Source organism: Macaca nemestrina, chromosome 2 (assembly GCF_043159975.1).
Source record: "Macaca nemestrina isolate mMacNem1 chromosome 2, mMacNem.hap1, whole genome shotgun sequence".
Classification (NCBI taxonomy): Eukaryota; Metazoa; Chordata; class Mammalia; order Primates; family Cercopithecidae; genus Macaca; species Macaca nemestrina.
The window spans coordinates 117,313,032-117,335,941 of NC_092126.1; the positions used below are offsets into that span (position 1 = coordinate 117,313,032).

General features: G+C 48.7%; 1 protein-coding gene across 21 annotated transcripts in view; it reads left to right on the forward strand.

The window, feature by feature from the left end:
- LOC105480573 (calcium voltage-gated channel subunit alpha1 D) overlaps nt 1-22,910 on the forward strand; it is a 327,130-nt gene that overhangs the window by 265,749 nt on the left and 38,471 nt on the right. For 9 of the 21 annotated variants that reach the window (XM_024792372.2, XM_024792373.2, XM_011739648.2 and 6 more), the window contains 7 exons: nt 360-518; nt 2,181-2,291; nt 10,657-10,740; nt 11,210-11,293; nt 18,595-18,639; nt 19,046-19,174; nt 21,433-21,498. In XM_024792372.2, the coding sequence (XP_024648140.1) occupies nt 360-518; nt 2,181-2,291; nt 10,657-10,740; nt 11,210-11,293; nt 18,595-18,639; nt 19,046-19,174; nt 21,433-21,498 (678 nt within the window). The remainder of the gene's footprint in view (nt 1-359; nt 519-2,180; nt 2,292-10,656; nt 10,741-11,209; nt 11,294-18,594; nt 18,640-19,045; nt 19,175-21,432; nt 21,499-22,910) is intronic. The other 12 variants (XM_011739661.2, XM_011739658.2, XM_011739665.2 and 9 more) reach the window with 5 other exon arrangements.

The following is a 22,910-nucleotide window of genomic DNA, read 5'->3' on the forward strand; positions in this document are numbered from 1 at the left end:
AGTGATAAGGCCTGGATCCCGTCCTCACTCCTGCTTGTGTAGACACTGCAGGGCCTCAGGAAAGACAGCTAAAAGCTCTGAGCCTCAGTTTTTAGTAAGCCAAATGGAAGCCACATGGGTCGGTACCCAGCTTACCCAGAGATTGCTGGGAGGGTCAGAGAAGGGGGTGGAGGCAGGGCCCTCGGTGACTCAAGAGTGGTGCCAGTGGCAGGAAGGGGGTCACTCGTAATCATTTTCACCATCGTTCATGGCCCCTTCCCGGGAGCTGCAGGGTGAGCTCTTTCAGAGCAGATGACCACGGGGTGCTCCTTCCCTGGAAGTGCTCAGAACCCCATTTCTGCCCTTTTCTGCTGTTGCAGCGTCAGTGTGTTGAATACGCCTTGAAAGCACGTCCCTTGCGGAGATACATCCCCAAAAACCCCTACCAGTACAAGTTCTGGTACGTGGTGAACTCTTCGCCTTTCGAATACATGATGTTTGTCCTCATCATGCTCAACACACTCTGCTTGGCCATGCAGGTAAAAATGGAGACAGCCGTGGGGATCAGGTCCGGGCATTCCGCACAGCCCCGTGCCCCAAATGCTGAGGGTGGAATGCTGCCCTCACAGGAGGGCTTTGATTTTTCTGATGAGTCTGGGCTGTAGGTTGGCCAGAGTTCCGTTCTGGCTGACAGTTGTCACGGTAGGAGTTTAAGATCGTTCTTTTGTTGAAGAAATTATCCGTACAGCATGACAGTAGATACCGTTTCCGTGGAGCCTGGCGGTGGCGCTCAATTAGGTAAACATTTACCGTGGGCCTCCTGTGGTCAGGGAGTGGTTGAGAACTTCAGCTCTGGAGATACACAGCTGTTTCAATCCTGGTTTTACTCTGATTTTTCTGTGACTTGGGGAAAGTTGTTTAAATTCCCCGAGGCTTGTTTTCTTTTTCAGTAAAATGGGGAAATCTGTCACACCTACCTTAGAGATAAGGTTTACGCCATAGATAATTCCCCTCAGACACTTCGTTTTTTATTTTTCGTTTTTTGTTTTTGAGACAGTCTCGCTCTGTAGCCCAGGCTGGAGTGCAGTAGCGCGATCTCGGCTCACTGCAACCTCTGCCTCCTGGTTCAAGTGATTCTCATGCCTCAGCCTTCAGAGTAGCTGAGATTACAGGCATACGCCACCGTGCCCAGCTAATTTTTGTATTTTTAGTAGAGACAGGGTTTCACCATGTTGGCCGGGCTGGTCCTGAACTCATGACCTCAGGTGATCGGTCGCTTCAGCCTCCCAAAGTGCTGGGATTACAGGTGTGAGCCACCGCGCCCGGCCCCCTCAGACACTTTGATCTGGGCCTGTCACAGAGTAACACCCAATGTTGGAAAACAAAACATAAGTCACACTCCTGTCCTCAGGTGACTCTCAGCATGGCAGTAAGGTATTTTCCGGTTGATGAAGCATTGAGTTTGACCTGAGTTACAGCTACTTCTTATTCCAATGGAAGCAAAAAATACAATTCAGTTTAATTGGCCATGTCAGATTATAGTGTGGTATTAACAGTGAATGTTTTCAAAAGTTACATGCCTAGTCGATACTCCACGAGGACAGGAAGCAAAGACCAAGGTCTAGAGCCAGCTTTTGCACTGACTTTAAGAACTTCAGTACATCGAACCAGCTCTCAGTGCTGTCTGGACAGTAGGTCTAAAGATAGGGATAAAGTTTCTGGCATTTTTCTTAATCTAAGAGTTCTTTTTGAATGAAAAGGACTGTGTGCTGATGTAGGGAAAAGTGTTAAATCAAGAAAACACTGCCTTTTATTCAACATAAACTTACATGGCATAAAATTTATCCCTCACCAAATTCTACCTTTATTCATAGACATTTTGGTGGTATCTGCATTGTGCTCTGGTCAAGGCCCTCAACATAAAGCCCTGCCAGAAGAAAGGGTGAATTCCCTTTATCCTGAGCAGAGGACATGGATATGTTTTCCCCCTTCATCATTCAATCATCCTCATCTTGTCACAGACCTGCCTGCACTCTGTGGGAGTTCACCACGTGACCTTGCAATGCCAGCGGAATTGCCGGGCGAGGGCGCTGGGCTGTGGAGGATGCCCGCAGGGGCACAGAGGGCTGGGAGCCTCCATGTGCAAGCACGTGAGATCGTGGCGGAGGCTCTGAGAACAGTCCCTCTGTCTTCATCCATAGCACTACGAGCAGTCCAAGATGTTCAATGACGCCATGGACATCCTGAACATGGTCTTCACCGGGGTGTTCACCGTCGAGATGGTTTTGAAAGTCATCGCCTTTAAGCCTAAGGTGAGTTACAGAACCCACTTTTCAAAGGCTGTTGCTGAGTCACCCTGGAGAAATACCCGCTTCCTGTTAGTCTTGTGTTACTGAATTATGCTAAATTGTTCTGGCCACTAACTGGGTTACCACCTGAGAACATTAAAATCTGATTAGAGCATGTGTGTACATATGGGAGAATGAATCTGCAAGAACAAAACCTCATGAAAACAATTCTGAGAAACAGAAGAAGGGAGATTAGAATTGGAAATTTGTAAACTGGAGATTATTTTGAAAGCCAGTTTTCTGTTTCTAGAATAATACGTATCATGCTGTGTCAGGGAAACCTGCCTCATTACTTGAGCACTAGAGAAAATGTTTGAACATAACCCATCAGGAAGAATTTGACCCTGATTATACTTTCAGATATCTAGTCTAAAGACTTTGGTTTTGTTTGTTCTTGGTCTACAGCATCCTTTTTACCCTTTAAGGGAAGTGCTGATACCAGCTGCAGACCTCTCACAGCCATACCATCTTTTGTTTGCTTAATTTAGAAAAATTTCTCCGACTTTAACACAAAATGAGACATGAAATGTGTTCAACTGTGCTGGACGACTCAACGCGTTGTATCCCCTCTGGGAGGGAGTGAATTCAGTTCCCCACTTGTCAGCGGCTGCCAGATAAGGGGCAGTGTAGTTCAGTGTCAAATTGCATAGTTGTGGAACGGGACTGGATTCAAATCTCTACTCTGGCACTTACAGCTGAAACAAGTTCCTTACTTCTCTGTGCCTCGACTTCCTCACCCATAAAATGAGGATGCTAATAGTGCTGTTTCATGGGGTTGTCATGAGGAGTAAAGAATTACCATGTACGCACTGCTTAACAGAGTGCCTGGCATGTAGCTCCACGCCGCAGACTGTCGGCCACTGCTGCTCCTACCCGCACCACTGCCTCCTCATCATCAAGCAAGGATGGTCCCTCACTCTAAAACCCTGGACAGAGGAGCCACATCAAGCTGAAATGTGGGATATTTGGCCCTCAGTTTCTTTCCCAGTATAGTCAAAAACTCAGAGTTAGAGATGACAGAGTTCAGTGACCCAGTTAGTTATCTCTGTGTAAGGTATCTGACGACACTGATTTAATTAAGTTAGACATGGATTATGAAATGGATGGTTTCACATACTCCATAGTTACATGAAATTCTAATTCCAAACTGTTCCTTTCTTTAATTTGAATTAATCTCTATGCAATCTTTGTCAGATCTTTGTGGACCAAAAAGAAAGGACATTTGTAAGTGATTAATTGGGGTGATTGCAGTGGGGTCAAATTTGGCACCTTATGCATGGCCAGATGTTATTATCTACTGTGACTTGTCCATATCTACATACATAAGCATTTCCTCCTTTTCCAAATTCATCTTAATTTCCTTTGAGATTTTGGTTTGCTTCCCTCTCACCTTTACTTCTTTGAACAATATTTGTCTGGACTGATGGAAAAGGTTGCAAAATGAGAACATTGAAGGTACTTGAGAAGTGTGACATGGAGCCTCTCTGTGGAACATTTCCTGGATACCTGGGCCATGTCTTCCCCTGCCAGGTGATTAAGCCTGAAGTTTTTGAAAGCTTGTTCCAGGCTGAAGAGAAACACATTCACCCATGGTGTGTGTGTGTGTGTGTGTGTGTGTGTGTGTGTACGTGTGTGTGTGTGTGCGTGCGTGTTTGTGCTTGCTCCCTTCAGAGTGTGTGTGTGTGTGTGTGTGTGTGTGCATGTTTGTGCTTGCTCCCTTCAGCAGGCCAGTGCATTGACAGCCCAGTAGTGCACTGCCCAGTAGGCTGACAGTTGCCTGGAAGACCTCCAAACCTGGGAAGAGAGTTCAGTGGCATGCGAACAGACAGGTGATACCAAAGGGAAATGAGTAGCTAAGTTATAATTAGTACTGATAGATCAGAGTTTTTAAATGGTTGATTTCCGCTGGAAATTGTACCGCTTGTAGTTTTACTCAGCAAGATATCTTCATAGCATTAGACAACCTCACATTACAATTGGGAGAGCTTTTAAGACAGTAGCAGCAGCATCTCCACACTTGAAGAGCACTGTCGCTGCATTCCCCATGGCCAGGGGAGGCTGAGTTTATATCGTGTGCCTGGTTGAGTGGGAGAGTATCAGTTCACCAAGAAGCAATGCCCTCCTTAAAATTTTTCCTGCCCTTTTTTTCTTGTTCTTCTCTTTAGTGTTCACAAGCCCAGCCCAGGCAAGTGGTCCCAAAGAAGCCAGGGAGGACTCCTCCCTCCTGGTCAGTGGGGTAGTCGGGCTGAAGAACAAGGTTTTCGAGGCTGCAGAAGGAGGAATATTCTGAGGAGATGGCCACATGGGACCTCAGCCTCATCTCAGGAGAGCCTTTGTCTCGTGGGAGGAGCTTTGTAACAGGGTTCCTCATGGCAGGGTTCTCCACCGAGTCAGGCATACCTTCTAGGAGGACTCGTCAGTATCTCTGTTAGGGGACACAGGACGGCAGGGTTTCAGTTGCTTCATAAAATAAATATACAAAGTGAGGTAAGACAAAATTCTTACTGGTAGGTGAGAAGTCATTCCTTCTCCAAAGGAAGAGTTAAAGAAAGTTGAGAAATCTGACCTTAAGGACTTATTTTATATAAAGGAGCCTGATGCAGAAACGGAGCCTCCTAAGAGAGCATATTTAGAGGGAAATGGCCTAAGGCCATGGGAGATGAGATGACCCAGCCTCTGCTAGCCCGGAGGGAAGTGGGAGGGGGACCGAGGGAGGAAACCCCACGCTGGGAGCCTCCATGGTGGAAGAGGCCATCTCACGGCATGGGAAGAGGTGTTTTGGAGCACTGGTCGGGCAAGAGTGGAAGGTGGTTAGTAGCCGAAGCGCAAAAGCATCCTGGAAAAGCAAGCAGGTGATTTAGCTGATTGTGGGTTCCCGAAGGGAAAGTCTACCAGCTGGGCATTGACCTGGTGCAGCCTAGGTCATACTTTCAACTTGGGGTCGACTGGGCCTCTGTAGGGTTTTCAAAAGCAGGCCCTAGTTTAGGTGAGACACAAGCCCCATTCTCCAAGCCTTTCCCTCCAGCTGCTGGAATTCTCCAACAAGTTCTCTTGCTCCAACGAGGAAGATTGACTAAGAAAGGCCTTTTTCAAAGTGCTGGCTACAGCAGGTATAGAGAGCACTTCTGTGGAGTAAGAAGAGCCTGGTCTGTGTGGGATTCCCTCTTTGTGGGATGTTACCACCTGGCGTTTCATCCAGGCTGCATTCTAGGCCAGGTTGTTTGCTGCGGTTACCGGCCTTCTCCAGTGAGCCATACTTTGTTCCCATCTTAGTCCTTTAAAGCACTTTGATCTTGATTCTACCCTGAAAATATACTAATTTATACTCCTAGCTACTTGGGCTGGAAAAAGTAAGGAGAAATTAGGTCTGGGGAAAGAAGAAGGAGTTTTGGTGCTGTCCTAATGCTGCTGGGCAGAGCTGATGCAGAATGGGCACTGGGTCCTCTGGTCCCGTCTGCCTTCAAGGGCTCTGTTTGCTGCTCCAGGGTCCCCTGCAGGAGTGAAGCTTCTTCATGATCTTCCTAGAGTACCTTTTCCACCTGCCGGAGAGAGAATTTGATACTGTTTTTTTCAGTTCTTCATGACCCCATCTATTCTAGGAGATTTACTTTTAATGGCAAATAATACTTGAAACCAAATATTACTGTCTTAGGAACTTTACGTTGGGCTTCTTGTTGGGCTCCATCCTGTCCTTTTGACATTGAGGTTTCCCAGAGCCCTCTCCTGGTCCTCTTCTTGCCTGGTAAGATGCATACATGCCAGAGCATTAGTGGCCACCTCTGTGGCATGCGGACCTGCACTGCCCTTCTCTCTCCTGAGCTACTGTGCCTGGCTGCCTTCAAAATGGTCTCCCTGCCTCTGGCCTCAGCCCTTCTACATACTCCCTTTGTAAGCCCAAAGCTGACCAGACCACTCTTGCAGTGATATTTTGGCACTGGCCACCTATTGCTTGAGAAAGCATATACCATTTTTTAGTCAAATATTCAAAGTCCTCCATGAAGCACTGGCCCCTGTGTATTTCTGCCTTATTTCCTGCCATTCCCTCCCTGCCATTTCTTCTTCCCCACCCCATCCCAGAGTGTTGGCATGCTAGACCTCTCCCTGCCCATGCGACTCTGCCTGGATGCCCTGCTTCCTCTTTGTTATCCTTGAAGGCCTGTGGGAAATGTTCTCTCCTGTGAGACAGCATCCTCACCAGCCCAGCCAGAGCCAGCCCTCTCGTCTGCTCGTGCATCTGTTGGGGGCCTACTATGCACCATCGTTACCAACACTACTCCATGTGTGCCTCTCTGTTTGTTGGTGAGCAGCTGCTTGAGGTCTCTGAGTCTTCTGTCTCTGGCTGTGTGGTGCCTCACGTGATGCCTGCTTCCTGGTGGTAGCTCAGTAAGATTGGTGGAATAAAGAAAGGAATAAAAGGATGATCCTGAAGGTGCAGCCTCTGGACATGAGATGATACCTGCTTTTCTATCGCAGGGTATCTGGGTAGAGCAGAGTGGAACACATCTTCCCTTAATCCCCCACTTACCTTTGGAAAGGCTTTTGCTAGTTAGAAAGCTGTCAGGCATAGTTTCTGCCAAAAGCTGGCACTTTGGGTTATCACTTGGGTCAGATGCTACCCAAATAATCCCTGCCAGAAACAGGGAAGAGATCTGGCTGCCATGGTCAATGACAAAAGGCACATTATTTATATAGGCTTCTTCCAATCTGCAGATGAGAGTGAATCTAGGCAGCAAAAGGAATCTGGACTTGGGCCACTTTTCTTGTTTCCCATTTGCAACCATTCCACAAACATTGCCCCCTTACCATGTGCCACACCTGTGTCATATCCTGGCAAGGGGTCCAGGAATTAGAAGAGGTGTGCCTTCTGGGAACCCACTGTCCAGCAGGAGACAAACATTGATGGATGGTGAGAATAGTGTTCTTAGAAATAATGGTGCTTCCTGACCCTGAGGCCCACGTTAGTCTGATTTATAATTTTAAGAGTCAGAGTCAGAAATGTTTCTGCGTAACACATATTATTGCATGTGGCTGACTTGCTTGGTCTTTTCAGACAGGTAGAGCTGGACACAAAAATAATATAGATTTGACTGGTGGTTCCACTTGAGAGGTTCTGGCCTCAGAATTCAGTTGCAGGAGAACACATCATCATAGGCCAAGAGGAGAGAGCAGGGAGAGGGGCCGGCCCTCTGTTAGGAGTCATGTCTTGTCTTATCTTATCTTCTGGTTACAAAGGCAATCTGGTGCCTTTGGTGGGTGAAGGGTGGGGGAACTGAGTCATACCACTTGACAGTGATTTTATTAAACAAGAGGCTACTAAATAGGGAAACAGTATGTGGGAAGAATGGGAGGGCTGGCATTTTCTCCCTCCCCTGGACTCCTGTCAGAGCCACCTGGTCAGGGCCTGTGATTTCAGTCACCTGCCTCCTGCTTCCTATATTAAGGGTGTCCATCACCCTTCAGTCCATCAATCATTCTGATTTGGGCAAAGTTTTGTGAGTGTAAGGGGTTTCTGGAGAGAGAGTCAATGAAATTGCCAAAAATTTCCAACATCCCAAGGAAATGTTAAACCCCTATTGTGCTGATTTAAAGGGATTTTATCCATCACAGCACACCAGCATTGAGGATATCTTATAGGCCGATGGAAATGGCCTGAAGGAGAGAACACTGATAATTCTGGAGAAGAGGGAGACAGGAGCTGTTCAGGAATAAAATCTCAAAGCCAGAGGCTGGCCTCCAGCACCCATGTGGTGGGTTTGGCCTCTGGGAAATGACATAAATAATGGAGAGAAGCGGTGCACACGGTACAAATGCAGGCGGGGCTGGGGCACACTCCACAGCAGGTGCGAAGGGCGGACCCTGGGTCTCCTCCGCCCTGTCAGTACTCTGGAGCTCTAGTTGCTACTCATGACCAAATGTTTGATCAAGGTATAAATACCTCCCTAGAGGGGAGGGGAAGGATCACTGCGCTTTCTTTAGCTTTTGAGTTACTCTTAACTCCGGGAAGAAAAGGGCAGGCTCTGCCCCTCCAAGTGTGGTCTGTGGCACTGCCACCAGTCGGAGAGTTGCTTGTTATCCATTCGCAACAGGGGCTGTCAGCTCTAACACTAAGCACATTGATTCAGCTGGCTTTCTTGTTAGGAGACTTCCTGGATGAAGGAAACTCTGCTGTGTTCTCTTACAACCTGAGGCTAGCTCTTGATCTCACCTCTGACTGCTGGTCTAGACCTCAAAGGCAGCCCATCTCTGCTCAGTTTTGCCAGTCAAGAATCATGAATTCATGCAAAGGAAAGCTAGAAAGCATAAGCTGTGCTGTTTTTAAAATAGACCTTCCCATTAGACTTTTATACATAGATTGTCAGATTTGGAGCTCACAAATTCCTTTGGTCTGCTGATAGATGGGCCAGGGAGGGTAGCAGTCAGTGAGGGTAAAATGGGAGAGAGGCACTGTGATTGTAGGGCGGGGAGAAAGGTGGAGAGTTGGTTAGAAACCACGGCGGTTGGGTGGGGGGATCTTACATTATTAAGATGAAATTTAAGAAGCAAACCCTAAGTCAGTGTCGTAGCTCCCCCGTAAATGCACCTGGACTGATGAACGGTGACTAGAATAAACGTCTCTACTCCAGCTGTTAGGACAGTCGGCACGTCCACATCTTCTATACTGTCGCAAAAGGCTGTGGCTCTGCAGTGGCTGCTTCTGGGTCTGCGTTTCATCACAAGTTTCTGGGACCTGACACCTCAAAGTACTTTTCGTTCTGATTTTCTTAATGCAGCTCTAAATGTACCCAGTTGTAAACATGCTGGGCCCTGTTGTATATAATTTGTACCTGAATTTTCGTTTCCAAAAAGTGTCCAGACTCTTTGGAAAAACACAGTTGGTTTATAGACAGAGCTGTTGACAGCCAGTCCCTTGCCCCTTTGGCTCTCTGTGCAGTATCTCCCCACCTCCCTCTCCAACCAGGAGCTTCCCAGGGGTGTCGAGAGACCACAGGCACTCATTTAGCACCTGCTGTGCTGATGCTAGAAGAAGATATAAAATGTCTGGCACATACATATAGATTTTAAGTCACAATTGTGGGGATGTTGTACTCTCAAAATTGTTGCAAGATAGGAGGACCTGAACAAACAACCAAAGCTGGATGACAGGCAGGGTACAAGTTGGTGGACAAAGGAGACATTGCACATGCCAAGCACTGACTGGGTTCAAGGCTCCGGCTAGATAATGGGGTTAGAGAAGTCGGGGGACTGAATATGTAGCACAGTCATCATCCTTCAGGGCTTTTGGTTGGTAGAGCTACAGACAAAGACCCCACGTTCAGCAATCAGTACGTGAGAGATTCAGAGTCAGCATGAGGGAGTGCAGACAGCCGGGGCTGGGAAGGTTCCATCAAGGAGCATTTATCTGACCTTGAAGAAGGGTGAAGTTGAACAGATGGAGTTGGGGTTAGGCAGTTAGGATTGTAGAGACATCAGGAGGTGGGGAGGAACCTGGTGCTATTTTTGCAGGATGGGAAGGACTCCTCTCAGCCTAGACGGTGAAAGGTGGGAGGGAAAGAAAGCAAAACCTGAGATGGAAGAAGGAGCCTGTTGGCTTCTGTGGAGGACAGGGGAGCCCTGGAACATCCTCTTCATTCCATACTCTTTTCTACTACAGAACCTGCCTTGACTTCCCCCCACTAAGCACCACCCCCACAACCAGGAGCCGGTGTCTCTGCCACGACACTGTGCCTCACGGTGCCTGTGTCCCTGTAAGCCATTATCTACCCGTCTGTGTCCTCTACACTGAGAGTTCTTTGAAGACAGGGACTTGTGTCAGTCATCCTGCCACAAGACATGGCCTTTGTAATACAGGCTGGACTTGCAAGGACTGGAGAGCGTTGCTGGTCCCTTTGAAGGAGCACAGAAATGGAAATGTGCGCAGTGCCTGGTGACAGTGCTCTTTAAGTGGGGCGAGTGGAGATTCTAAGGAAGGAGTCCATCAGCTCATGAGGGTTTGGGATCATCCCTCTGGGTCCTAGGACAAGGTTGCCAAATTGCCTTCCTCGGCCCTGCGGATATTCTGCTTGGTTTGGTGCCACTCAGGACCATGAGTGTGTGTGCGTGCGCGCGTGCATGTGTGTGTGTGCGTGCACCTTCTCTCACACATAAAGGTGCACAACCACCCTGCTGTGCACCTTTCCACCAGTGGACAGTATTGTTACCTCCCCTTTGGCTTTCCCACTCCACCTGGGTGCCATGGGTGCGGCAGGGACTCGGATTCGCCCCTATATGGTCCGTGCGGCGGGTCATTCATACATGCTCATAAACGTCTGCCCTCGCCTGCTCTGTCCAGGGGTATTTTAGTGACGCCTGGAACACGTTTGACTCCCTCATCGTAATCGGCAGCATTATAGACGTGGCCCTCAGCGAAGCAGACGTGAGTATGCACCTGGCGTGGCCGCCACCTGTGTCCTCTCTTCTCTGTCTGTGCATACTCCGCTCCCTGCCCTGCAGTGGCATCACCTGGACAAGTCACAGATCCCAGTCACTTGATCTGAATCTAGGATTTCCTAATGAGAGCTGTAGGCAAGAAGCATTTCAGGGTAGAGCCTTATCCCAGGGCCTTTTGTAGACACAAATCACCTTTTGTAGGATAGGCCTTTTTGCAGCATTTACCCCGGTCACTAGTAGGCAAGGTAAGATAGGATGTCTCTAATTGTTTTCAGTTGCTGTGTCAGAAGTGATACCCACAGTGGCGTATCTTTAACATGTTTATTTTAGGGGGATGTTTCAAGTAGCCGTGTGGCGCGATGCTAGAACGTTCCCCTTTTATAACACTGTCCTTTTCTTCTTTTTTCCTGTGGTGCTTCCTCTCCTCTGTGGCTTCTGAATGCTTGCCCTAACAGCACTATTTCACTGATGCATGGAACACTTTTGATGCCTTAATTGTTGTTGGTAGCGTCGTTGATATTGCTATAACTGAAGTAAATGTAAGTAGCAAACTTTGTGTCCTATATCGTGGTTGTTTTCATTCAGTCTGACTTAGAAGAGACTAGAGGCCCTGCCCTTGAATCTCCACACACTTTAGAAATCCAGACACAAATTTATTTTGAAAGACTAAGGATAATTTGTAGTTTCCTCTATCTCACCCCATCTCTATCTCCTTCCCCTGAGGAAGAGTGGGGAAGTCTATGCGGAATCGCCATTTGGTGCGAACAGTATTTCAAAAGATCCAATTAAAGCTATGAGGGCTGGGAGTTAATTGTGTGTCCGTGTGAATGTTGTCACTCACCAGCCGTGTGACCGTGGAAGTCATCCGAGTGCTGTGTGCCTCAGTCTTTCCAGCTGTACATGGAGTTACTGATGTGCACCCTTGTCCGCACGATGGTTCTGTGAGGGCACAGGTGGGAGACCCCACAGCCAGCTATGCCCTGAGCGTATGGCGGCTGCTGCTGGTGCCCTCACCTGTACCGTGTCTGCTCTGAGTCTGACTGGTGACACTGGTGAACGTCCCATGCCCAAAGGGGGATGCCAGCCAGTGGAAGGCTGCTTGGGGCCAGGGAAAAGAGGGCCGAGTGCGAACCAGGGAAAGGGGGTCAGTCCACATTTATTGCATCCAGTAGATTCATTCGAGGGGGAACAAGGGCACTAGCAGCATTGTAGATGGAGTGAACCGCTCTCCCTAGAAGCACTCTGAGCACCTTGCGCCCTGCAAAATTAAGAAGCATGAGAAAGGGAGCTCCTCCTTCCGCCTGGCTCCCCTTGGGGCTGACCTGTGCAGACAGGAGGGGCTCAGGCAGGCAGAGCCCTGTCTACCTGATCAGTTCCCAGTTCATCAGCAAGTCTTAGCGGGCGTCCAGTGTGTGTGCCCAGGCTGTGCAGAGCCTTTCGAGAGAGTGGGCGGAGCACGGGGAGGGACTGTTGTGTGGTATTAGCTTTTGCTCCACAATGTCCAGCCCACCCCCTGCCCCTGATGCTCTGCCTGGTGACATCTGCAGGGTTGAGGGTTATAAGGTCCATCCTGGTGCCCAGACAGCCTGCGTCACACAAGGACTGTGAAATCCCTTTATGCCACCTGTCTGGGGCCATGCTGATCCTGGCGTGTGAATAGTAAGATAGCCACCAGCCTGGTAATCCCAAGACCTGGCAGTTGCAGCCCTAGTTCCGAACTGACTTGGATTCCAGCTCCCTCACGGGCCAAGTAGGGTGAAAAACATCTACCACCTTGCCGCAGCTATGTTATAGTGATAAGATGATCTGAATATTTGGGAAAATGCTTGCTAAAAACCCCAAAGTTTTAGGGAGATACAAGTATTATTCTAAAGTGTAGGTTATCCCTGTAATAAGTAAAATGAACTGTCAGAGACTGTGCCCATGAGGGTGTGATTTAAGCCTCGTCACGCCACGCTATGACAAGGCACTCAGATGGTATTTTGCTAGACCTAGGTATACACATATTCCAACTTCTAAAGCCCAGACATGTAAATTCTACTTTATGTGAAATGTTCCATGTGTCAGCTATAAAATTGCCATTCATGATATGTAAATGATGCTTGGTTGTAAAATAAGCTGGTGCTAATGGGAGAACAGCAGGTCCCTAACTGGGCTGCCCTGAGCTCTCTCCCAAGTTTATGGCTAGACATCTGCCAGCTTAATCATCTCACAATGCAAAGTGCTTACAATCTACGTGGAGGTGTATTTACATGAAAATTCTGGAACATACCCTTCTGTGAGTCAGAGATGGTCTATAATGGAAACGAAATACAATAAACTAGTAGCTCGGCATCTCTCCCTGGACTGCTCAGTGCTTCAAGTGCTGTGCAGGTGGTGGGTGTAAACACTTAGCTTTTGGGCACCAGGATGTGGCCAAGGTCTGTGCACCTGGGGACACCCAGCTTTCTCATGCCTGACCTGCCTGCTGGCTGTCAGGGGTGTAGCACCCATGTACTCAGGGACAGCACGCGCCCGGCTTCCTGGCTGCCTCACATGTGCTGCAGGCTGGCCCTGCTCCCCCCGCTGCCCCTGTCCCCTGTGGCCCAACTTTGTTCCTCGGTGTCTCAGTGTTGCTGTGTTCACCTTGCACCAGTCAGGAAAGGGGCAGGTCTATGCTGAAGGTTCTAGTTAGCATTTGACACTGGGGTATCTGTGCAACACAGGCTTTCAGGGGGGCCCTTGTTGGCATGCAATTAAACTTTCCAAATCATATAGGCAGACACTCCCATAATGTGCTTTCAGTCAGTGACTTTTTCCTGGTCGACTGTGGCCCGAGACCAAATATATTCCTCAACCGTGGCAATGCCAGTTCCCTACCCCGGGCCAGAGCAGAACACCACCTTCAGAAATCTCAGTGTCTCCCTGCTGGGCCTTGGAACAGAGGAGTTGCTCAAGGCCACCTTCACATTTATTCCATCTTTCAACACACATTTCCCGGACATCCACCACTTACAGGCTCTGGGCTAGGCTGTCGGGAGGCGCAAAGATAAAAAAGGACTGGGTATCCTTAACCTCTGGTATAAAAACATGACAGTGGGACTGTTGGTTCCGACACCCACTCCCCTCCACATGTGGTTCCCCTGGGGAGCAGTGCACATCACATCCTCGGTGGCCTTGTCCCCTGAGCTGAGGGGTCAGCTGGGCATGAACACCTTTGGTTCATCGTTGGCTGGTTGTAGCTGCCGTAAGTCATCATTGTTTGCAATGTTTAACCTGCTGTGCTGTCTTCCCCAAACTCTGTTGATCTTTCTTTTCTGTTGCCTAATTGATTTTCATGTTGGTTTTATTTTTAGAAAATTGTAGCGGCAAGTATATATAAGCATATATACGGTGAAGTCGTTAAAGCAAAGCACTTCTAAAGACTGTGTGCTTGTTTTTGGCCTCTCCACCTTTGGTTTTCACTACGCTTCACAGGACGTGCTAAGGATTGGTTGCAATCACCTAAATTGTTCCCCATCCCATAGACTGTCATTTCCAGCCTGGGGCCATCTTGGTCAGTCACGCTTGGCTCTGTGACTTGCCAACATAGTCTTCCAGAATGAATGATCTGGCTGAAAAATGATTGAATTCAGCCTGCGTTTGTATTCTTTGCAAAAACGTTTTGGGTAGTCCTTTGCATGGTCCTGCCTGCATGTGCACCAGCCTGCTCCATCCTACTGTCCCCCTCCCATGTCCCCACACCCCGCTCAGTTCCTGGTTTGGCAGCACTCGTGGACTTATCTCCATCACATTTGGTCCTAACCTCACCAGGCTGCTAAAATGTCACACCACGACTGGTGGGCTCCCTCTTGCTCCATCCGTCTTTGATGCCTGTTTGTTTCTTGAATGATGATATGACCCAGCAACATATTGTCCCTAACCCAGGGATGGCTGTCACTGACATTTGTCTCTTCTCATTATCATTAGTGTCTGGGAGGCAAAACACTTGTTTAGAAGCCATGTCTGTCTTATTATTACTTACTTTGAAGGAGCAAGTAAAAAGTCATGAGGGAGCTCCCTCTCAGAGACCCAGGAATGGTCCCTGCCTTTTAAGGTGTGCCATTTGGACCAGGTGGCTGAGAGTCTCACTCATCTTCTTTTTGTGACCCCACAGTAAGGTTGTGTAGTCCCCCATTTCATATGCGAACCCTTTCCCAGGAGCCAGCTTAGCTGGGCACTGGGTTGCGGACACAGACCAGCAACCCCAAATAAAGAAGCCCTCCTCCCAGAGGTGTTACCTGTGAGCTCAGAAATAGAGGGAAGCTCCCCCAAAAAACTGGCTTCTCCGTAATGCCTTGGGTTACCTGGCCCAGCTGTTCTGGGATGCTGGTTTGCTTCCTATCTGAATTAGAAAACTGCATCCTCTCAGCTCTTCCAAGCACAGATAGAAATTTATACAGAAAATGAAATGGACTGATTTCATTGATTTCACTTGGGAATCTCAGGGTCTTTTTGACTTCCACAGTTACAGGGGGCTGCCCCAGGGCCTATGTGGTAAGAGCCTGCTTGAGAGCCCTGTAGGAGGAGGCTCGAGGGAACATCCGCAAAGCCCCAGGAATCTAAGGAGCTTTCTGGACCCTGACATGTAGTCCCGCCTCCTGAGGCTAAGGGGCTGTCTCCTGTAGGGTTCCCAGTTGAAGAATGTGACATGTTAGGGTGGGAAGGAACTGCCAAGTTTGTCTTGTCTAAGCCCTGAGGTGACCCTGGAATTCCCCCTATTGAAAACTGATTAGCAGCCCCTTGAGGCCGTGTTTGGAAAGCTACCTAGTGAAGAGTCCTTCCCCAGTCTGTTGTCCCGTAGGGGTGTCCAGCATAGTGTAGCCTACTTGCGTTCCAGCTCCACCAGTTCCCTTCATGTTCAAGCCTCCTCCATCCCTTGTAAGGAAGATGGGGATGTAGTCTAATCTCTTTCTCCGCATCCGAGTACTAATCCCTCATCAACCCGAAAAGAACCCACTGTCCAGCCACAGCAGCCTGAGTGGGCTTTTGTAGTGACCCCACTCTGTATGGCCGCTCGAGATCTAAAGGGCATTAGCTAGTATAGGCCGCCTGTTAACTACTTGGGCCAGCTTTACCCTGGCCCAGGACTGGAGTTCTCAGCTCTGGCAGCGCACTTGAATCACCAAGGAGCTTTTAAAATTCCCAACATGCAGGTCTGGTGCAGTGGCTCATGCCTGTAATCCCAGCACTTTGGGAGGCCAAGATGGGCAGATCACCTGAGGTCAGGAGTTGGAGACCATTCTGGCCAACATGGTAAACCTCCTCTCTACTGAAAATACAAAAATAAGGCAGGCATGGTGGCGGGTGCCTGTTATCCCAGCTACTCAGGAGGCTGAGGCAGAAGAATCACTGATATCCTGTAAGCAGAGATTGCAGGGAGCCAAGATCATGCCACTGGTACTCCAGCCTGGGTGACAGAGGGAGACTCCATTTAAAAAAAAATAATAATAATAACAAAATAAAATTCCCAACATGTAGATACGCCCCACATCCATTAAGTAAGAATCCCCGAGGTACGACCTGGGCCTCAGAGATTTTGTTGAAGATCCCCAGGTGGTTTTAGTGTGCAGACTGGCATGAGAGCTGGCCTGCCCTTTTCACTGGGCTGACATTTGTCATTTGGGCAAAGCCATCCTCAGGGTTATATTTTGGCAACTTGCACTGTCCCCCCGGGGCTGCCAGTCACATCCTCCCCTGAAGCAGCCCCCCATGCCCAGTGGTGCGTGGCGGGAGGGGGTGTCACAGGCGCACTGGGGGTGCACGAAGCCTGGTGTGCTGTTTGCTCTTTCTTCCTCCCTCCCTCGCATGTTACGCTGCCCTCTCCCTTTACAAATGCTGTCTCTTCTTCCCTTTCGTTCTTTTAAACAAGAGAATATTCACGGTTTGAAGTTCATAGTCCATAGGTTGTCACATTTCAAAGATATCAGTTGAAGAGATACACACTTCAAAATTCAGTTCAGTTGCTGACTTTCACGAACCCTAAGGAAGGGGGCCGTGAATGGCTATCAGACTTGAAGCAGAATAGAGAGAGGCACGCAGGAGGGTCTTAGGCCGGACTGTGGCCAGGAGCGCCTTCCCTGACCAACAGGCCCCTTACTGTCTTGCAGGTCTGATTCATAAGTCGTGCATGTTTCAGGATAACAGTAGCACTGTCTCTCTGGTGCACACTGCCTGGTCCCCTGAACACAGGCAAGCAGAGGCGTGCATGCAGGCATACTTAGCATGCACACTCACAGCCCATACTCCAGCCAGACAGGCAAGAGTGGAGCCTTCCTGTGCACAGCCTTAGTGAGAATGATGTGGAAGATGATGAGAACTTTAAAAAATTAGTTCCTTCATTTGTTAAGGTCTTAAGTTGAAAAACATTGTCTGTCCCTTTAAGGAGGTGATATTTCCTTTGAGATGAGCCAATAGAAGAGGGTAATAAAAATAGCGATCCTGGGTTTTTTATAAACCTGTGGCAGAGTCTCATTCTGAGTATCCCAGGAGAAGCAAGGACCCCTTTAAACTCTGTCAGAACCTGTTCCTCTTGGGTTCATAGTCACATTACTGAATTTCAGTTTTTCTATGATATGCTGAAACCCCTTATTTTCTGTGAATTTTGTAGAATTTCTCTTTGGTCTCAGGAGGTAGCCCTTGACGCTAGAGAGGCTTCAGAACTGATCCCCAGGGAGGAGGCCCTCGAGAAGTGCACACATCCAGACATGTACACATGTCCCTTAACTTTGCAGACACACTGTACAGAAAGCCTCCTTGAAGCCCCTGACCAGAAGAGCCTCATTTCTCTCTGTCGGCTCCTGGTGACACCGAGGGGAAAAGAGAGGCTGGCACGTGCTGGCTCTGGTTCCACTGACTGTTGCTGTTTAATGTAAGGATGCCTCCTGGTGCTGGCTGGAGTTTGCTTCCAGCTCCTCTGTGTTCTCTCAGACACTTTCTGAACACTCAGGTAGTGCCAGGCCCCATGCTGGGCACAGAGTGGAGTGAGGCAAGGCCCCTGCCCTCCCTGCGGGGGGTGGGGGTTGAGGGGCCGGTGAGCACCAGTCATTACAGATTCTGCATCCTGGGGCCGAGGGACAGGAGCACAGCCAGACCCTGGAGGAGGTGGAGCTGCTGAACCTCGGGGGAGCTGGTCCTCTACTGTTTCTTCCAAAGACCCATACAGGGACCTGCACTCTCTCTTGTGTGAAAGCTGTCTGAGCTGTGGGGCAGGCAGCGAAGGCTTCTGTAGGGAAGCCCGCCTCTCTCCTCCTCGCCCTGACTCAGTCTGTCCAGCTCTGCAGCAGCCCCGCCAGAGAGGCTATTGTCAGACATACACCACCCAGGCGTTTCGTCTCATAGGAACAGAGTGTGGTCCAAGGGGGTTTGCGGCCCACAGGCAGGCACCACTGTTTGCCCCTCTGCTAGAGACATTCTGTTCCTCAGGGATAGGAGGCCTGCTGCAGAGCGGTTAGTTCCTGAGACCCACAGCCCCGACTAAGCCAAGAGAACTACCCTCCTCGTAAGAAGCGGGGCAGCACTCTGCAGCTGTCTCTAGGAAGAGTTGAGGTCTTGCGGCACTGCCTTTACTGGATGCCTGTCAGCCTGGCACGGTGTGTCCTCAGATGTGAACTAGAAAGTGGTACTGTGCCTGTGCCCATGTCCGTGGCTGCCTGCCCTCACGTCCACCTCCAAGGAGAGCCACTGGTATTTTCTCAGGGAGGGAGCAGGCGTGGTGTCCAAAGACAAGAACCACACATTTTTTTAAAGGGGGAAATGCTCTCCAGAACCATTGACTCCTTCCTGGTTCATTAATCCATTTTCAATCTTTGATTTCTTAAAGCCAACTGAAAGTGAAAATGTCCCTGTCCCAACTGCTACACCTGGGGTAAGATCAGTGACTAGTCCCCAGGGGCTGGGCCTTTTCCTTGAGTTTATTTGATCATGTCGAGTTTTCCACTGGTTTTTCTGTATTCTCCATGATTGTCCTTCCAGAACAGTGTCTGCAGTGGTTTGCATTCATCATCAGTGTCCAGTACTCTTGACCAGCCCAGCGTTCTCCTCTAACACAGTAGACTATGTGGACATGCATGTGCTGTGTGGACGCAGTTTTCCAAGCTCTGTGTTGTTAGCATGTAACTCTTCCTTTCATATCATGCTTTTTAAGATGAAAAGGCCCTAGAATCACATCTTCAGTTCTTACCTCTGTCACCTTTGCATCTGTTGCTGTTTTTCTGAAAGTGTTGCATGTTCTACTTTCCACTGGGTTTGACCTCTCCATGATAACCCTTTAGAACTCTGAAGAGAGCAATAGAATCTCCATCACCTTTTTCCGTCTTTTCCGAGTGATGCGATTGGTGAAGCTTCTCAGCAGGGGGGAAGGCATCCGGACATTGCTGTGGACTTTTATTAAGTCCTTTCAGGTAAGAGCCACGCCTAGGACTTCTGTCTTTGTCTTTGAAGATCATATGTAAGTCAGTGATTGTCCCCATCCTAGAGGACCCAGGCTCCCCCTGTGTGGCCACTCTGTGGACCTAAGTCAATAGATAACATGGAATGCTGGAGAGACCCAAATCAGCATTTCTTGGGTCAATCACATGGGATTACTTGCCTAAAGGAAACAGAAGAGAAAGCAGGAAGGATCCGTAGCTGAGAGATCTGTAGCATTTCCAAGACTGAGAGAGGTGTGAGGCCTGCAGCCCTGCAGTGCCCAGGGGATGCCTGGTGGTGGTGTGTGAGGGCCGGGTCCCAGCAGACAGACACATTGGTCCCTGGAAGCCCAATGACCTCTCTCTGACAAGGCTGCAACAGTGCTGTCTGTTGGCTAGTCTAGACGCAAATCAGAAACTACCACCTGGGCCAGCACACCATTACTGGGTTATCCTGCTCCTGACAGGGTCACAGAGTTCGGGATATTTAGGCATATACCATGCCTCATTTGTCACCTCTTATTCTCCAGGCTGGTACAGCTCGGTTCCAGACTTTCCCAAGTAGAACCAGCTTTTCCTGTACCTGCCAGTACCCTGCCCCAGATATTCTAGCCTTCCAGACTGATTCCATTTGGAAGAGAAGATGTGGGAAATATAGATTCTTATTAAAAGGTGGACCCATGTAGGGAATTTGTGGATATCCACAAACATTAGAAAGTGAATCCTGCATCTTCATTTTTTAAGATAATTTAACTATTTTTCATTTGAAAGTTATAAATGTTTACAATAACAAATGAAACTGTCCAAAGTCATAAAGAGAAAGTTCAAACTTGGCCCTCACCCACCTCTGGGGTAACCAGTGTTACTCTCCCAGTAAGCATTTGTCCCTAGTGGGTGGGATTTTCACAGGTAAAAGGGAGAAGGGACAGCAAGGGGGGTGGTGCAGGCACTCACAAGGGAAGTCACAGGCCCTGCCGGGGAGAATGAGGTTGGAGGAAGGTAGAGTGGGGGCCTCAGTCAGGTGAGCCTTGGACTTGCTAAGGCACAGAATCCTCGACAGTTATTATTCATTTAAAGTACCAAAACTTGGGAACAAACTGCTATAAAAATAGATAATTCAGAGGTAATATTATCTCACTTTTTAAATAAATTCTTAAAGATTCAATCTGCCACAGATAAGAAAGTCGTGTTCCAGAGCAGCAGTTCATAAAAGCAGAGAAACTGTGCAAACAAAAATCTTAAACATTTGGCAATCTAGGAAGAAAATGTACTTAGGTATGTTGAGGAAAGCCTGAAACAAACCCTGTGGAACCCTGCTGAGCAGTCCAGCTGCAGGGAGGGCCAGGCTGGCGGGCACAGGTCAACAGCCAGCACAGGTCTGAAGGTGGCTGAGCACCCGTGGGCCACTGACTTTCTGACAAGCTCTCTCGGGTAGTAGAGAAAGCGGGTGCTTTAAGCGTGTGTTCCCAGAATTAAGCCTAACACTCTGGGCACCCTATGCAGGTGGACGTGTTGGTCACATGTGATGAGGCAAGACAGCAGTTGACAAACATTCGATGAAAGGATGGGGGCTCTGTCAAACACTTGTATTTGGTGTTTCTGAAGGGAGCCACACTTGGTGACCCCCCAGCTCGCTCCTTTTCTTCCCTGGCACAGCCCCCCAACTTAGCAGTTCTTTCAGAAGGTGTGCATCTTAAGACAGGTATTTTGCATTCTACAGCCACAGCCAGAAAGTGGTTCTTCCCCTCTGACCCAGTAATTCCACTCCTAAGACTTCACCTTAAGGAAATACTTCAGCAGAAGCAAGGTGATTTTGCATAAAGATATTCCTTTGCAACATTATCTACAATACTACCCCCCAAAACATACCCACGAAAGAAAGTGGAAGTACTCTAAATGTCCAGTGTTCTGGAATGGTTTGATCAATTGTAATTTCACCCAGAAAATCCAGTAATGAATTTAAGAATGATGAGAGTTATGTGTCTGTGTTGAAAATGTTTAGGATTAGGCTACAGGGTTAATGACCATGGAAAGCACATCCTGCCTGTGATATTGTAACACTGGGCGTGCATGTGGATGGTGTCATCAGGACTAAAGTAGCTGGGCAGGGCTGGGATTTAAACAGTTCTTCCTCACTGTCAATGTTCTTTCATGGTAGCACGTGGAATAGAAAGGAAGCATGTGGCCACTCATGGGTCTTCTCAGTCTGTGCCAGCTGGCCAGTGCTCATCCAGGTGCCTTTTCTCTCCCAGGCACTCCCGTATGTGGCCCTCCTCATAGCCATGCTGTTCTTCATCTATGCGGTCATTGGCATGCAGGTAAGCTCCAGCCATCTCACCCTCAGGGGCCCTTTCACTGGGTAGCCCCAAATCTGTGGCAAGGTGTATCTTGACCAAGTGAAGTAGAAGCGTCGTGATTTTTTCAGCCAAATGCCTCTGCTGAAGCCATACATAGGAAGATGAGAAAGACATGGCTGCTTAGGAGAGAGCTCCAGGGGAGGCCCAGGCTCAGAAGAATGTAGCGAGGTTAGAATGCACCAGGAAAAATTGCATTTCATGGCAGAAGAATTATGCTTTATCATAACAAAGTGAAATTCACTTGAAACTAAATATTTCCAGATTCTAAGACTGAAGAGAGAAGCATGTGGCCCCTCATGGTCTTTTCAGTCTGTGCTGAGCCATCACAGGGACAGAAGGCGGGTGCTGAGCCAAGTGCCTTTTGTGACCATTGTTGTGCTTTAGTAGCTCACCTTTAAAAAGAGGCATGAAACTGGGCTCTTCTGTGACCCAAGCAGAGGGGCTACACCCTGCTTCCCAGTTCCTCCTGGGGGTGGGAAAGGGACTGGGCCTCCCTAACAAAGGAGCCCTAACACCACGTGGGCAGTGGGATGGGTTGTGGGTGGAGGGAGGCAGCGTCTAAGAATGGAGGCAGTCGAAGAGCCCAAGTGGCTCTAGATCTCTGCTGGCAGGCTCCTTGCAGATTCTCCACGTGGGCAGGTGCTGTCTTTCAGGTAAAGGAGGGATGTAAGTGAGAAAGAAGTAAAGTGATTCTGTGATTCTAGGGACAGAGAAATGGTAGTGCTTTTTCTTTTTCTTTTTCTTTTCTTTTTTTTTTTTTTTTATCCTGAAAGCATAGAAGCATTTGCAGGTCTCTGGGAATCTTACCAGGAGTTAGGAAACAAAAGTCAGCATACTTGAGCCTCTGTGATTCAGCAGCACGTGGCGCTGTGTGCCCTGGAAGGTCTTTTATCACATACGTTCTCATATAAAAAAGAGCCATCTCAGAACTGCAAGCTGCATGGCACACACTACCCCAGATTCACCCAGCAGGCATTTGTAAGCATCTGCAGGCTTCTCTAGAATGTCAGTCTGCTTCCTAAATCTCACAAGTAAAACTCTTTACTACCTTCCCGTTGCCGTGAAGGTAAAGCCCACTCTTCTGCCTGGGGCTCACAGCCCCTGCCTGTTGGCTCCTGACCTTGTCTCCAGCCTGATCTTTTTCTGTCTGCTCATCACACATGTTACTTTCATTCCCTCGGTATCTATGCTGTTACCCTGCTCCTATGTACGTGGTGCTTCCTCCACCCGAAACACTCTTCACCTTTCTTATCACCTGATGTATCTTTCAGTTCTGAGTTTACATGTCACTTCCCCCTAGAGGCCTTCCCTGACCCAGCCCCCCAGCCTTGGGTAGATGAGCCTGTCTCATCTTCCCTGTGTATCTGGACCAC